The sequence below is a fragment of the Cibotium barometz genome, chromosome 18 (assembly GCF_041138505.1).
Source record: "Cibotium barometz isolate CiBa-2024 chromosome 18, ASM4113850v1, whole genome shotgun sequence".
Lineage (NCBI taxonomy): Eukaryota > Viridiplantae > Streptophyta > Polypodiopsida > Cyatheales > Cibotiaceae > Cibotium > Cibotium barometz.
Window position 1 is genome coordinate 8,672,580 of NC_141063.1, and position 15,457 is coordinate 8,688,036.

General features: G+C 42.8%; 1 protein-coding gene across 2 annotated transcripts in view; it reads right to left on the bottom strand.

The window, feature by feature from the left end:
- Nucleotides 1-2,489: 2,489 nt before the first annotated feature.
- Nucleotides 2,490-15,457, bottom strand: part of LOC147628883 (small multi-drug export protein) — a 34,212-nt gene continuing 21,244 nt past the window's right edge. For both annotated transcript variants that reach the window (XM_086812054.1, XM_086812055.1), the window contains exons 2-3: nucleotides 3,090-3,469; nucleotides 2,490-2,991 (exon numbers count right to left, since the gene is read on the bottom strand). In XM_086812054.1, the coding sequence (XP_086668180.1) occupies nucleotides 2,586-2,991; nucleotides 3,090-3,469 (786 nt within the window). In that variant the 3' untranslated portion in view covers nucleotides 2,490-2,585. The remainder of the gene's footprint in view (nucleotides 2,992-3,089; nucleotides 3,470-15,457) is intronic.

Below are 15,457 nucleotides of genomic sequence, written 5' to 3' on the forward strand. Positions count from 1 at the left end.
TGGTATTCTCCGAGTACTTGCACGATTTCAGATATCTTCAATACAAAAGATCTGTATGCGCGTTTGCCCTGGGTAGGCTCCTCCTTTCTACGAGATCGGTTGTGTGTCGAAGATGTCAGTAAAAGTTGCCGTTATGAAGCATGCAAAATGATATTGAATAGGTTTGCAATGTCTTTAGACATATCTCTCCCTTTCTTGGGAGGAAGAAAAGCAGTGAAATGTATATTCATGCACATGTTTTTTTGAAGAAGAAAAGTAGTGAAATTTATGCACGCAAGCATGCATATCAATCACCCTAAAAAGTGCAATGAACTATGCGGTCAAATGCTCAGCATGAACAGTGGAGTGCCAGAGCCAGATTGTTGATAGATAAGTGGATTTACCTTAAAGAACAAAGTCTTCAACCTGTAAGAACAATTCAAGGTCAGTTGTTTTCACTCTCCTCGATCAAGCAGATATGGTCTTTTTTCTTCAAAGGGTCAAGTTTGTAGAGATTCAAACCTTTTGAGGAGTGTTGATTACGTTCTTTTGGATTAACAAGGTATAATTTAAAAGTAATGGAAGTACCAAATAGTAAAAAGTGAGATTGCCGTCAAAAGGTTTTTCTTAAAGATAGCATTGCAACGCTTGCCAAGCTTGACATGAAATGGGATCCTTTCTCCTGCCTCTTACTTCACTTGGCCTCTTTACCTAATGGACATTAAAAACGTCTTCTTGTGTAGAATTTTAACATGGATCACCTTGGGGAATTAGTAGTCCGAAGTAAAGATCATAAGGTGGGCTCATAATGGCTTACAACAAGCTCAACAAGACCAGTTCATAAGATTGTTGTAACTCAAATCTTTAAACAGTTACAATTTGGCTAAGACAAGGGCAAATCAGTAGTAGATAACCTAAGACTCATCAACTCCATTTCGATTATTGAAAGAAATGTAACACGGACATTAGAAAGGTCTTTTTGTGTAGAATTTTAACATGGATCACCTTGGGGAACTAGTAGTCCGAGGCAAAGATCAGAAAGTGGGCTCACAACGGCTTAAAATAAGCTCAACAAGACTAGTACCACAAGATTGGTGCACCTCAAATCTACTAAATTTTAACCTCTTCTTTAAAGAAGATAAACACATTAACCTCATCATAATTGTTACGAAAATGGTATATGCTGAGATCATTAACCAAGTGAAGGTTGATTTCAAGGAATGGCTTTATACATTTATAAAAATATAAGGCCAAAGACACGGTTTTTCAAACCCAAACTAATACGCAAATTATACTCTAAAAAATTGAACGGAAAAATTGAATCCCACACCAACCTTAAGATGGAAGCTAGTATCAAAACTTGATAAACTAGATTTGAGCCCTAAGGCTAATGCAACACTATGTAGGTAATTGATGCAAATTTCATGTATATTACTAACATGAGGCCTAATAAATCTATCTTAGTCTCGATTCCTGGACCAACCCGTTACCCATTGTCCGTGGAAAGTCACGAGAAATCCTTACGTGCGTACTTTTTCTTAGGGGGAATACAGCAAAATCTTAGCAATCCTTTCAGTTTCAATTTTTTTATTGCATGCATTCTTCTCCTTTGTCTTCAACACCACGTATCTATTTGATTCTGAGCACTCAACTTTGCAATTATCCGTCATATCTATTTCATGAGGATAATAAATGAAAATACCCCTAATTACAAAACATTAACAATTTTCTATAAATACGGCCCAAACCTTTTCAGACCTACTCAAAAACACATCCTTAGTATCATATCACATGCACCCAAACCTGAACCTCTTCCAAACTTTGACCGCTCACTACTTGGTATGCAGGGGCCTAACCTCTCTCTTCCAACATAGAGGACTAACTATTAAGAGAGGCATCCACACTGTCACAGCACCCAAAGGTAGTGAAGAATACCTCCCTCTACCTATTGTCACCAAGTAAACTCGTACCCAATGACTATTCAGTTCCAAACCACAAGATCCTTGTCCTAAACTACATCCTACTCATCTTTTCATAATCTTCCTCACTCCTAACCTAAGGTGACAAACTAGGCTTCCTCTACAAAATTCCTTCTATCAAAGCAACAGAAAAAGGAATATAGATCTGGGTTCTTTTACAAGGTAATACAAGCAAGTTACAATAATTAACCACCAATGAAAGATCACTGCATAATGCATGTTTGGAAATCGCCAAAAACCTCTCGTGTGTATACTGAAGGTGCTATGTTGTGAACCCCCTTTTTTTCAAATCCACAACAAATTTACGTCCCATGAAAAACCAGGTTAATATTTAGGAAGGTCGATTGAGAAGAGACTTCACCTTCATCAACCCTTCTGTTAACAGTACTACATATAGCTTACTCACGGCCACGGACTATGGAGCAGTTTGCACATAGGTCCATGCCTTCCAAATCCCTCACCCTTAACACTAGGCTACATGCCTGACACTTCAATAACTCTTAACCAAAAAGTTGCCAGGATTACCCCAGATTATATGAATGAAGAAAATTTTATACTGTATAATTCTCCCTTGTGACCTTTGCACAGAGGTCAACAAGACGCTCTGAATGATTGAATGTCAAATTTTTAATGTTTGATCTTTACCATTGCCCTCAGAAAACTCCACATGAAAGTAGAGACCAAGAAAAGGGCAATGCCTACCAACAAGGCATACTTGAGACCCAGATTCACCAACAAATTCACTAGGAGTCCTGCCATGACAACTCCAAAGAAATTTGCAGACATGGCCTCCCAGAAAGGCATACCTAGCACGGACGCAGCCATTGCACCCGTCCAAGCCCCCGTCCCAGGGAATGGAACGGCAACAAATAACATCAAACCTAGCCATTCAAATTCCTGTATTGGGCCCGCTTTTCTCCTCGTAGACTCAAAAAGTCCATCCACAATCTTCTTTGCAGTCGGACTTCTGTCAGATAGAAACTTTGCTAGCTTTTCCATGTATAATACGATCAAAGGGACCGGGACCATATTTCTGCACTCAAAGAAGATAACAGGTTTCAGAGGGTTATGAGCAGATTGAAACTACAAACTATCCACAACACAAGCACGGGCATAAACATGATAACTTACCCAAGTACAGATAACACTGATAGCTTAACAGGATCGAGACGCATCCAGTAACCCACAGGGATAGCCCCACGCAGCTCCAGAACAGGAAGCATAGCCATCAGGAAAACAATGGCCTCGTCTGGCCATCCAGTTTGACGCAGAAACGAGGCAACCTTGAGACCAAGGCTGGAGGCCTTGATAGCCTCAGACGCTTGGGCACAGCCACAAAGAAGTCCTGGTAAAACGACAAAAATGGCAAGGACTATGATGATAGTTCTCAGTGAAGGCAGCTCAAGCAGCAAACTGGCTGGACCTTTTGAATCTTTGGAGGCTGTAAGGAAGAGCTTATTGGGTTTTGCAACTGGTGGACTTGCATCCTTGCCGAGTTGAACACACATCACCTGTAGCAAACCAACGAAAAAACCATCATTCCAGCTGAGTGCAATTCCCTGAAAGCCAAGGATTGTCAACCCCTGAAAATTGAAAATCAAAACCTATGAAGTTGTTTGTGTTTATTTCCTTGGAAGATCAAATCTAAAAATCTTTTTCTTAAAGAAAAATAAAATCATTCTCCACATTTGTGACAAAGATATTCAATGTAATGATTGTGCACATGAGCAAGATCAATATTGAGTGGCCATAGCTTATAATGGACCCACACTGGGTTAGAACTTTGATAGTATACACTCCCACCTTAATTCATGCCTCCTATGAGTCTAGGCTGTATTGCAAAACCAAGAGACGGGCAATCAATGAGATGGCATATCCCAGAGTGTGAGACACACACCTCACTTAACAAAGTTCAGACTGTGCAAGCCAGGCATTTAAACACACAACGTCGGCACTCGGCAGGCAGCTACCATCAAGGAGGTCAAAGCAATTGAAGCGTTTTCAAACTTGCATACAGGCTGGTCCAGGTCCCACATCTTTGCAGACATGTTTAACCCTTTCCATGAAGACTGGGCAGGACAAATGGGCAGTGGACAGGTTGCAAGAGGGTGCGGGCAGCCACAAGCCGAGTGGACCAAAGCAGGCAGTGTGGGGGAGTACCACTTCTCTTCTTTACTAGACCGAGTAATTGTTTTTGGCACTCTAAGACACCTGAAATCAAGAACCTCCAAAATTTAAAAGGGCCCCTTTGAGTTGAAAGCCATTTGAAAGTTCCTTTAGAGGACATACAAAATCCACTGTTAGCGTGAATGCAAATAAAGCATGCAGCATTAAGAAAAGCCCTTGATGCCTATCGTACAAGAGCTTTTATCTAGACTTAAAATTAAACAGCAACATTGCTATGGAGGAAAAAAAGCTATCCCTGTCAGCTTATGGCATTGAGCGTAGGCCTGGGTGAGTCCAAGCAATTGAACATGTGCAAACCCCATAGTTTTGTAACAATTTGAGGTTGATGTTTTGTACATATGTCCACGATGCTTCTTAAGTCAAGCATTGGGCACTGGACATGCAGATATTTAAACCAAGAAATACTCTTATGAGTAGATAAGACAAGTGTGTGTGTGACCTAAGCAGTGATGTCACGGCAGCAAATGACGTGTGTCACTGACTTATGGTTTGTGTGAGTCAAAAGATAAGGTTCTAAACCTACAATAAGCATGTACTTGATTCAAGTTTTACAACATTAGTCATAATGATCATTGAGTCGTGCAAACTTAATCTTTGAGCTTTATTCTCACATTGTCTCTCTTTAACTCTCTCTCCACACCACACGATGGAGCTCTATGACCCTCCATAACTATCTGCACTGCTAATCCTAACCCTACTGATTCCTACAGTGGTATCAGAGCGGGTGTTTTAGGACTTTTCTTTTTTAGGGTTTTCTGCATGAAACGTTTTTGGTTTCTGCACAACCTTCATCGGACTGCTGTCATCTGACTGTGGCAGAACCATGCCCAGTATGGTGAGGGAGCTGGGCAGCACCAGGCTCTGCATCCACTCTGGCCCGCACGGCATCATCACGTCACTTGTCACACACCACAGCCGCTGATCACCCGTGCCGCATGTAAACGTCACCATCGTCGAGGTCACCAGCTGGCAGCCTCTAGATCACGGCCTCTGCTCCCTGCTGGAGCCCAGCCGTCGCCTTCTGCATCTGCTGCACGTCAACCTGCACATAGCTAGGCTCATTTTAGTACGACGTGAAGCACATCATCCACTGCCAGCAGCCACCGACGTCACTCGACCCTTGCCAGCTGCAGGCTGTGCCACCAAAACCGTCACTGCATCTGAACTTGGGCAGAGCAACTGTAGCAAGTCCACTGCCGCCCGCCATAAGTAGTTACGCTGCCCCAGCTTCCAAAGTCATCAGCGCTGCTTCCCCGTGTCTCCATCGGGCCTCTTGCTCAGCCCGTCCTGTGGCTACCCACCTGACTGCGCCTCCTCATGCTACCTTCTCCGCCTGTCATCCTCCTACTCACTCTCTGATTGCCTGCCTCACAAGCAGCACCGGCCATCACCTATCTACCAACCAAACATCTGCAAGCCACGTTTCTCTGGTGATAAGGTTTTCAAAACCTTAGGTTAAAGACTAAAGCTCTTAGTGGTGTAAAGCTCCTTTAATGAGGGAAGTTCACATGGGCTTTATTGTCCTTATGCGTTTGTGCTACATTGATACATTCTTTACTACACTAACTTGGGATTTCGTGATGAGACCTCTGTCTTCATCATCAACCAAGGCGCAAGCAACATTGATACCCTTGCACGAGACCCAAGTCTCGGAATCATGGAAGCATCACCATAAAAGGTGTCTCATCGTCAGAATACAGAGCAGACTTCACGACTCACCGGCAGGCGTCCCCGCTCAGTAAGTAACACGTCAAGCAGGCAAACACACAAATACATGTCATGCGAAAACAATTTCAAACATGCAAAATATGTGTGCATGTGCAAATAGTAACATGGACATATCTCCCGTTCATGGAACAAGTACAAAATATCTGTCGGCACAAAACTGGCACGACATAAAAACATAAAAACCTGGTCTTCCTATGGAGTGACAGTCCCATAGGTAAGACACACTTCCAAGCACGAGTCTCCCTATGGTGTGACAGTCCCATAGGCAAAACACGGCACGAATACTGGCCCTTCCATGGCGTGACAATCCCATGGGTCGAACACAGTCCAGGTCATACACGGGTGGCACCAGTCTGGCTCCCGTCCATACGACACCATCCTGCTAACACACGGGTGGCACCAGTCTGCCTCCCGTCCATGTCACCAAAATACTGGCCTCTTCACACGAGACACCGGCCTGGCCTCAAGTGAACGAGACGCAAAAACTGGAGATGGACCAAATGGTCGGCCAATTGGTGACATTCGTAACATTCTTTCCCCCTTTTAGGAATCTTACGAAACTGAAACTCCGTTTCCCAAGATGCACCTATCAAGGGATGTCCTTTCCATTTAAAGAAAACCCTCAAAGAGTACAATTTCACAGTCGTCTTTCTCTCCGTTCCATCCATTCTCGTCTATAAATATTGGGTGGACACGACAGTCTTGTGGTAACTCTAACTTATAAGCCATATCTCCAACTCATTTCAAAATCATCCACGGCCCACAATATCTAGGCGACAACTTAGTAGATTTACCCACACAAAGCGTCTCAATTCTCCGAGGAACAAGTGGAAACACTTTCTCCTCTTCTTTAAAAGAACGAGCTATCCTCTTGGGATTAGCATACTTAACCGCTCGATCCGTAGCCCGACAGATATAATCTCAAGCCCTAGCTAAATTTAACTGCATCTGAGACAGAAATTCCTTTGCACTCGCTGTCTTATGAGGTAATCCAATTGTACCTGGCATCAATGGATTATACCTATAATTCAATTCAAACGGAGAAAAGTTTGTAGAGGAATGCTTACGCGAATTATATGCAAACTCCAATAGAGACAAATACTTTTTGCAATCGCTCTGTCATTCTCCGACATAAGCTCTCAACATATCCTCCAAGACTTGATTACTTCTCTCAGTTTGACCATCAGTTTGTGGATGATCACCGCTACTCATGCAAAGTTACGTGCCAAGTTTACTAAAAACATGCTGCCAAAATTACCTGCAAGCGGTGGATCTCTATCCAACACAATGGATTTTGGCAAGCCATGTAATCTAAACACATTGGCAATAAATATTTCTGCTACTCGTGGAGCTTCAACCTTATTCGTAGTAGAAACAAAATGTGTCATCTTAGATAATCTATCCACAGTAACATTATAACGGTTCCTAGTTCGTAAACCTATAATGAAATCCATTACCATGTTCTCTCTGGAATAGGCAATGGATGTAACAATCTTGGCAACTTCACACGCTCGAGTTTAGCATAACCTGACACTGTAAACAATGTGTCACATAATGATTAACATGTTTCTTTAACTATGGCCACCAGTAGAAACGTCTAATGAGCTCAATTGTTTTCTTTATTCCCAGGTGTCTAGCACATGGACTATCAAGACATTCTCGCGTCACTAATACCCTCAAATTATTTGAGTCCGGAACACATACCTTGCCATTTCTCTTGAGAATTCCATTCTCAATATGGTAAATCTACGTTTACCACATAATAAATAAGACAAAGTTGATTCATCATCTTTTGAGCTTCACGTATTCTATGAATGATCTCATTCTTGACTATACTGAAACTCATCCAATACATTATACGAGACAAAGCATCGGCAACAACATTCTCTTTTCCTCGTCTATACTAGATTTCCATGTGAAACTCTCGACCCATCTTGCTTGACGGCCTCTTAAATCCGGATGGTTACAAAAATACTTCAGTATATCATGATCTGTATATACCTTAAACTCAGCTCCATATAAGTAATGCCTCCACACCTTGAGTACATGTATGACTGCATACAATTCAAGCTCATGTGTGGACCACTTGCGTTGCGAACTACTGAGTTTCTTACTTTCAAAAGCCATTGGATTATTGGTGGGGATTTTAACATGGTTGAAATGCCAATGGATAAAAGAGGTGGACATGAGGGCTTGGTGCATCCTCTTGAAAGAGCATCTTGGGAGAGGTTCGTACTCTCCATTCATGGCAGAGATTGTTGGCATGACGATGACATTTTGAGGAGTTCATCCACTCTTCTTTATTCATGGTCTAACAGAAGAAGAGATGCAAGATGTATCTATGCATGGTTAGACAAATTTTATGTGGATGATTGGGTGCTTGAGAGAGGTGGGCATACTTTTATTGCTACAGGCACCTCTAAATCGGACCATTGCCCAGTGGTTTTATGTATTAGAGATCCAAATTGCCATGGGTCAGCACCCCATGTAAACATCCCTGATGATTTGTTTTCAGATGCAGAGCTATCGCGTCGTATGCTTGATATTTGGAGATCTCATGATTTCTTACAGGCCTCTCAAAGCCTAGCCTCTGCTCTATGTGATATTAGTGACTTTTATCACACATGTGCCCTATCTAAGAGGCAAGAGGCCTTGGATTTAGAAAAGGCTATTAGACGTAGATTGGCTGCCTTGCAGAAAGAGCATGAGAAACATCTTCATGCTCAATGGATTGCAGATTCTTTATGTATTGTTAGGGCAGAACTTCATCACTCTCTTGAGCAACGCGCGGAGTACTGTTTCCATGCCCAGGAATCCTTTTGGACACAGATGGGTGGCAGATGTAACAAACATTTCTCTGCTACTCACGGCCCATCTCATGCCAGAGAGAGTGTCAGGCAGTTCCAGGATTCACATGGCACTCTTCACTCAAATCCTCTTATGGTTAGATCGATTGCCACTGATTTCTATCGCCAGAGCTTCTTAGTGCTGAGCCGCACTCTGATTTGAGATAGGGGCACAGAGGAACGTTTGGAATGCATTGCCACATTTGATCACTGAGGAGATGTGTGCCGCTCTGTATGCCCCTTTCTCTGTTCAGTCATGCTCTTCATGCCTTACCTCGTGGTAAGTGTCCAAGGGAGTTCAGTCATGCTCTTCATGCCTTACCTCGTGGTAAATGTCCAAGGGAGGATGGCCTCTCCCCTGTTTTTTCATTACTTTTTGGGATGAGATTGGGACGGAGATCACATCGTCTCTACAGGAGATGTGGGACACAGGTTCTATGCCTTCTTCTCTCACTGAGGGGCTTATTTATCTTATTCCTAAGAGTGGGGATAAGACATTGATTGGCCAATGGAGACCTATCACCTTACTTGGGACTGCCTATAAGATTCTTGCTAAGACAGTGAGCATCAGATTGCAGCCAATTTTGCAGGATGTCATTCATGATACTCAGAATGGATTCTTACACGGCAGGAGCATCTTTGATAACATTTTCTCGTTTTGGGAGGCCGTCGAATGGGCTAAAGTGAGCAATCAGTCCTTAGCCATTCTGCTCTTGGATTTTGAGAAGGCCTATGATAGAGTGGATTGGGACTTCCTTGAGGGTACTCTTAGCCATATGGGCTTCTCTCATAGAAAAACTTGGTGCACGTTATATGCACAGTGGTCAGGATGGGAGAGAGGTGCACACACAGTTCTTGCATGGAAGACCTTTAAGAGTCTTCCGGAGGATCGGAGAGCTGCATCCATTCAGCATCTTAGGGGCTCTCGCATTCGTATTAATCAGATTGATGCAGCTATTCCGCATGAGTGGCTTTCTCGGACCTTTCACGGAGACTGTCATCCGAGTTGGCTTGGAGTTTTTTCGAGGATAGGCATACCTCTGCAAGTCATTGCTCTCCCGGGCCAAGAGGCTACGGATTGCATCATTTACTCTATCATGCCTGGAGGGAGATTGAGGAGATCATCCCAGATACTAGGCTTAGTCCAGTGAGGATTGTTGGTCGTTCAGGGAAGCATTGGTTCATTGACCCTTCTCCTCAGATAATGACGGTGTTTGTGGTTATATGGTGGCGGTCCTATCAGATATCTTCAGTGGGATCTAGGAGAGTGGGAGTGGATTGATGCCTTTGATCCTTTGAAATGCCTTCCTTTTTTCAATTTCACTGTCCGGAATGCCAGGCTTCTCCTCACTCGACAGATGCATAGGATCCCTACTCTCAGGCCTCATTGGGAGAGCTATGATATTTCTCCAATGATACAGTACAGATATTGGCATAGACTTTGGCACTCATACAGAAGGAGCCAGATCTCTCATTTCTTTTGGTTATTCTTACATGGTGGTCTCCCCACCAATCAGTGGAGATCGGTTTTCGGTGTAGCACCTTCCTGTCCTAGGTGTGCGGCAGATTCTGAGACTGTACAACATTGTTTATGGGGATGCAACACTGCACAACAGATTTGGGGTTCTGTAGCCCAACTTATGGGCAAATTGAGTGGCCGAGCCATGCATGTGACTTGGGGGACAGTTGCTTGGCTCTCCCAGTCCGGTCTGCAGCTTTTTTATGAGAGCAGTGGTACAGATTCTGCTATTTTCATTCGTAGAGGTATTACCCAGCATGGTTTATTGCAGGATGTTCCTCACTCTGATTATACACCTCCCAGACAAAGGATTGACACCAGTTGGGAGATTGTTGCCAGTATTACAGTATGGCAGATCTGGAGAGCTAGATGCACGGAGACTATTGAGGGTGTCCAGATTTTTGGGTCTCAATGCATTAGTACTATATGGGGTGATATCATCCATACTCTCATGGCTAATGAGATTCCCCCGGTCGGGGTTGAGCACAATCTTGGCAAACACTTAAGCTATTAACATAATTAAACAATTTCAAATGGCGCAACACAATAGAGTAAGAAGCTGAATTTTATTATTGCACACTGCACTAGGGCCGGAAAGGGCCGACCCCCCTTGTAATAGATTTTATTATCAAGGAAAACTGTTACAAGCCTCACGGGCATTCACATGCCAAACTGTTCAAGTGCATCCATGATCATGAAAACAGCATTGCAAACAAATTTGTCGTAGACGATGGAATCCATAGCTTCACTTCAGAGTAGCTTCGTTCCTTGATTCCTTGAAGCTTGTCAAACGCAGCTATGCTCCACTGGCATCCATACACATACACATGTGTGTGCCAGGACCGAGACATAGGAGACCATATTGACAAAGCATTCGAATCTCAAATTGAAAATTACTTGCAAAATGCTCTTACCAAGTATTGGACGATCAATGTCGAGCTTCACCTCCGTGCGGACGAACTACAGCTTGAATGTGACCGTTTTCCACTTCCGGCTGAAATTAGGGTTTCTGATTTTTAGGGTTTTAAGCAGGTTATATGAGTCCAAAATTGGGCATTTTGGGCTCTTTAGATGCCTATGAGTAAGGGGCACAGCTTGGTATGGTTTCCTCCAAAATTAGGGTTTCTGAAATTAGGGTTTCTGCAGAATTAGGGTTTCTGAAAATTAGGGTTTCAGCAGAATTTGGGGGCGGTAGAATGGTTAGGAGACTCCATATTCATTTAGAAGAGAGAGATAGAGTGAAAAGGTGAGCAACTGGAGGCTTAACTGTGAAAGGAAGAATCTTCAAGCTTTCCATTGGAGTTGGGAGCAAGAGGGAATGAAAATCAGCACTCTCACCAAGCAAAAAGTTAGAGAGAATAACAAAAATAGGCTCTCTTGAAGGGGGGCGCCTATTTCTAGAGAGAGAGTGTAGAGAGAGGTAATTTTCAAAATGAGTAATAGCATGGTGGCAGGTCCTCATACTGCCACCCAGTCCATAACCATCCCTTTTCCACACAAATTTAGTGGGAAGGGTGCCTGGACACTCGCCTAGCCGACCGGAAGGAAATTCTAGTCTATTCTTACTTATAGTTTGTCCGCCCGAGCTTTAATGAAGTGTGGACGCCCAATCTCACTTATAACTTGGGCGGACACACTTATTAAAGTGTGGACCTGCAAAACAAAGAATACATTGCTTTAACTCATAAAAAAAGTAAAGTGGTGTACTTACCACCTGTCTACAGCCCACAAACGAGGTCAGAATACAGTTTCACTCGCACGGTTCACAAGAGGGCGTCCCCTACATGTGAACTACACAAACAAATCTTGCATGCAATCAAATAGTTCATGCAAAGACAGGATTTTTAACTTGCAAACATGTTATGCAAGGATGCATTGAACAGTCTCCCTATTCATTTAGCTTGTAGTCCGTGGTACCACACTCTGGATTTGGGCGCAGATACACAATCCCAACCCATATATCCAGCCTACTGGCTCTCGGTGTAGACATAAGTCCCCAACCATAAGATGCCAGTCCATCCTACAGAACTCGTCCATAGGCCTGAAGCGCAGAGAATGCCCAAATAGTGACATCCTCCCCTGCTTCTAAACAGTTGACCGCAACTGAAATGCTTCCAAATATGCTTGGAGGAGCTGCGGATACTCGTGGAAGTATGTTTCATCCATCCATTTTGCATCCATAGGAGAATAGTTCTTGAATTTCACAAGGTAGCGCCTCTGGAGTTTGCCACCTGCAAACTTTCGCTCCTTATGAAACACAATTTGCTCTGGCTGCAATACCTCTTCCAGCTCTTCCACCTCTGGTGGATCTTCCATAACCGGTTCCAAAGGTTCCGGTCCCACATATTTGCGCAAGAGGCTCACATGGAATGCATTATGAATCTTCCAATGATCCGGTAAAGCAAGTCGAAAAGCCACATCATTGATCTTCTTGATCACCTTGAAGGGTCCATAATACCTAGTAGAGAGTTTTGGGCATGCTCTCTCCTTGCCAGACCTCTTCCTGAGTCTAGCTTTCTCAAATTTTAGCAATACCAAGTCATTCTCTTTAATGTCCAATTGCCTTCTATGCTTGTCGGCAGCTTTCTTATGCTTTGCTTGAGAGCGTGCAATGGCTGTCCGAACTTGTGAAAAGGCAATATCAAGGTCCCTGACAAAGTCATCAGCAGCAAATATCTCATCTTTTATGCGTAAGATAGGTGGCAATACCACTTTGCCATAAATGATCTCAAATGGGGCCTTGCCTGTAGAAGCATGTACCGTATTATTGTATGCAAATTCTACAAGCGGTAGATACTTTTCCCAAGAAGATTTCTGATCTGTCACATAGCATTTAAGCAAATCCAACACAGCTGAATTTGCAGCTTCACTTTGTCCATCCGTTTGAGGATGATAAGCTGAAGAAAAATTCAGCTTTGTGCCCATGTTATCAAAAAGAGCTCTCCAAAAGAGGCTTGTTGTTCGGGGATCCCTGTCTCCCACAATTGATTTGGGCATACCATGGTGTTTAAATACCTGTGACACAAAAATTTTGACCATATGTTCTGGTTTTATGGTCTTTTTGACAGGTAGAAAATGTGCTTGTTTACTAAACCTGTCCACAATTGTCCATATTGCATCATTGCCATTTGGGGTGCGGGGCAAATCCATAATAAAATCCATTGCAATGCTTTCCCATGGCTGGTCCGGAATAGGCAAAGGCTGAAGCAAACCAGGAGTCTTTTGCCTATCAAATTTTACCTTTTGGCAGGTGACACATGCACGTACATAGGCTTCTATATCTTTCCTCATACCTGGCCAAAAGAAGTATCTCTCAATCATTTGAGTAGTAGGGAGTATCCCTCTATGCCCTGCATAAGGTGGTGCATGACATTCATCCAAAACTTTTTGTCTCATGTTTGAAACCACACATAAGCAGTTATCCTTCATGATATAACCATCTTTGACCACATAAGAAGCATGTGTATGACCAGTCATTAAATCAGCCCATAAATCTGAAAAATCAGCATCCAAATGGTACATTTCTCGCATAGTAGACAAGTCTTGATGAGAAGCAACCGAAATTGCAGCCACATATGGTTTTCTGGACAATGCATCTGCTACCACATTTTTCTTGCCAGGAGTATGCAAAATCTGAAAATGAAACATTGAGAGAAAATTGGCCATTCTCATTTGTTTCTCAGAGAGTTTAGTTTGCGTAAGAAAGTACCGCAAACTTTGGTGATCAGTTTTGACAACAAATTCAGCTCCCAATAAGTAATGTTTCCATACTGTGAGAGCATGAATGACAGCCAATAATTCCTTCTGATAAACATCAAGAGTAAGTTCAGCATTTTGCAATCTCCTGCTTTCAAATGCAATGGCATGTCCTTCTTGATTTAAGACGGCTCCAATGCAATTGCCACAAGCATCACATTCTACCACAAATGGCTTTTGCAAGTCTGGAATGATTAAGACTGGCCCTGTGATAATGGCATTTTTGAGCTTATTGAAAGCATTAATCTCAACCTCTGTCCATTTAAACATAGGACGTTTCTTGGTGAGTTCATGCAATGGCGAAGCAATCATTGCAAAGTGAAAGATAAATCTCCTGTAATATGAACATAGACCAAGAAAGCTTCGGACTTCATGAATAGATTTAAGTTCTGGCCAATCTTTGATGGTTTGGATCTTTGCAGGATCCATTCGTACACCATCCTTTGATACTATGTGTCCCAAGTAGTGAATCTCTGAAAGGAAAAATTCACTCTTTTTGGCGTTGATCATAAGCTTATGCTGCCTTAGTTCTTCAAAGACCACTCTTAAGTGCTTTTTGTGATCCTCCTCATTCTTGGAGAATACAAGAATGTCATCAAAGAACACACCTGTAAAAGTTCTATGATTTCTGAAAATTCGGTCCATCATGCGATTGAAAGTAGCCGGGGCATTTGTAAGACCGAATGGCATAACCAAATACTCATAGAGACCAAAAGAAGTGCGAAATGCTGTCTTATGTACATCCTGTGGCATCACTCGCACTTGATGATAGCCGCTTTTAAGATCAATGCGACTAAAACAAGATGATCCATCCAGCTTGTCCAAGATATCATCAATCCTCGGTATGGGAAACCGATTCTTGATGGTAATCTTATTTAATGCCCTGTAATCCACACACATACGGAATGAACCGTCTTTCTTTTGTACAAGAAGAACGGGTGAACAAAATGGCGAAGAACTAGGCCGCACCAAGCCTTTCTCAAGTAGTTCACCCACTTGTTTCATAATCTCTTCTTGTTGGCAAGCACTAACACGATATGCTGGCCTATTTGGAGGTGAATTCCCTGGAACTAATTCAATGCGGTGATCTTCTGGCCGTGAAGGAGGCATTACATTAGGTAAAGAGTCAGCAAAACAATCCCCGAATTCGCTTAAAAATTTCAGCCTCTCTTTAGTAAGAGTGTCCACATGTACATTACTGTGTTCCACATTATCACGTACAAAAACCAAGTACGAAGAAACACTCTTTTTCATTGCTTTATTGATTTGTATATGAGATACAACGGGGATAGTATCACTCGACACACCTGCATCTAAATGATGCTCTCTACCTTTATACATAAAAGTGATTTTGTTGGTCTTGTAATTCTTGGTAGGCTCAAGGCGTGCATGCCAAGGTTTTCCCAGTAATACATCACATCCACTAAGAGGGGCAACGAGAAAGTTCTCGTGGTCGAGGTATC